The sequence below is a fragment of the Stegastes partitus genome, unplaced genomic scaffold, assembly GCF_000690725.1.
Source record: "Stegastes partitus isolate 25-593 unplaced genomic scaffold, Stegastes_partitus-1.0.2 Scaffold806, whole genome shotgun sequence".
Taxonomy (NCBI): Eukaryota; Metazoa; Chordata; class Actinopteri; family Pomacentridae; genus Stegastes; species Stegastes partitus.
The window spans coordinates 105,896-107,675 of NW_007578537.1; the positions used below are offsets into that span (position 1 = coordinate 105,896).

General features: G+C 47.4%; 1 protein-coding gene across 2 annotated transcripts in view; it reads left to right on the forward strand.

Moving 5' to 3' along the window:
* Window positions 1–176: 176 nt before the first annotated feature.
* The window catches only part of samd12 (sterile alpha motif domain containing 12), a 120,443-nt gene continuing 118,839 nt past the window's right edge, over window positions 177–1,780 (forward strand). The window contains exon 1 of one of the 2 annotated variants that reach the window (XM_008292384.1): window positions 177–260. In XM_008292384.1, coding sequence (XP_008290606.1) covers window positions 248–260 — 13 coding nt within the window. In that variant the 5' untranslated portion in view covers window positions 177–247. Of the gene's footprint in view, window positions 261–642; window positions 704–1,780 lie in introns of those variants that run through there. The other variant, XM_008292383.1, reaches the window with a different exon arrangement.

Sequence of the window (1,780 nt, forward strand, 5' to 3'; positions counted from 1 at the left end):
AAGGTGCTGCAGAACCAGAACCAGGTGTTCTGGAGGTTTGTTAGATGTGACTGTGTGATGTATGACGGTGGGTTTCCGGACTCAGGCTCCTTCTCTCCTTCCTTCGTGCTTCCTGCTGCCTACATGTCCCAGGATGCTTTGCGGCGGCAGCAGCTGGTCTCCGGTTCGCCCGCAGCACAGTGATGAAGACGCCAACAAGGTAGAATGAGCCGCTCCGTCCGCCGGTGCTGCTGATCCGAGGAGCAGCATGGCTGTGGAAGGTAAGCACCGGAGCTGCAGCCTGCAGCCGTGTGACGGTCGGTTCCGCTCGGTTCTGCTGGGTTGAGCCGCGGCGGGTCAGTCGTGTGTTGCTGTGTGCGCGTTCACCTGTGATCGGCGTATCGATCCGCTGCTGCATGATCTCACCTCAAGTCTCGTGTTGACGCGCAGCCGCTTTCCGCCTGTTCCGTGTGCGCGCCGCTCCGCGTTAACAGGTCCGCCGCCGCCGCCGCCGCCGCCGCCGCGCACGGAGTGTCCTCTGGCTGCCGGAGCCGCCGCCGGTCACCGGACGGACTGTTTCCGGACAAATTCGGTGTTTCGCTGCTCGGCAGGTGGCCGCACGCGCACCGTGACTGTCGCTGAAGCGCGAGCTCCGCCGCCGGGATGCTCGGTCAGTCTCCGCACCTGATCGGCGGCATCTTGTGGATCCAGAACCCGATGAGAGGTACGTTGTTCGGGGTGGTTCCTCCGGTCGGCCCGGTCCGGTCCGGCCGGTGGTTGGTGTGAACGCACAGGTTGAGGTATGATCGGTATGACGCGCTGCTCACCTGCAGGATCAGGTTCCTGCTGCAGCAACCTGTCTCACCTGTTCAGGTGGTCTGTGGTCGGCTCCTGTTCACATCAACGTTTTGAACTACAAATACAAAGAAACAGCAAAATGTGTTTATTCATTAAAATGACAGGTAAAATGTGGATAAATGTGTTTTACATCAAGTCCAACAACCGTTTGTTCTTTTACAAAGTAGAACCATAAAGTTAGACTTTAAATCACTTTAAACGGGATGATTTTACAGATTATTGCTGTTAGTAGAAACATAAATCATATATAGTCAGGACAGGAAATTAAATTCATTTATTTTCCCAGTTTTGTTCAATTACAGATAATATAAAAAATATTTATGGTTTTTTTTTTTAAAAGGCAAAAAGCAACAATTGACATGTTAACTGTAAAAAAAAATTAAAACCAAACCAGGTCCAAACTGTCACAAACATCAAAAATCTGTGTTTTTACAAATTCTAATTCATTGTTTTTGACCCTGAAGTTATGCTTTTATTTAAATTACAAACTCAAATATAAAGTATTTGAAAAAAAATGTTGTAAATGAAAAATGAAAAATGAGAGAATTTTACAGTTTTGTTTAGTTACAGATAATATTTTTATTAAATTACAGAGAAAATATAAATCCATGTTTTAAACTTAAAAAACCCCAAAAGAACAACAACATGAAGGAACAGGTGGAGGTTGTGACTAATGTCCTCGTTAGATATTTAAATACTAATTAGTTCTACTGTTTGAGTGTTTAAAGCAGCTGAAGACGTCGTCACCGTGCAGGTGTCTGCAGGTATTTTATTATGTTGAGTGTTCTGATGTTTCACGGTCCACAGACAGACTTCACTGGTTTCTTGTGGTCCAGGAGTTCGTCACACTGGTGGCAGTTCAGGAGCTCAGCTCAGAGCTCCTCCTGGTCAGGCCTCAGAAAAGTTCTTCACATGTTTTATTGGACCTGAGTGCAGCGTTGGC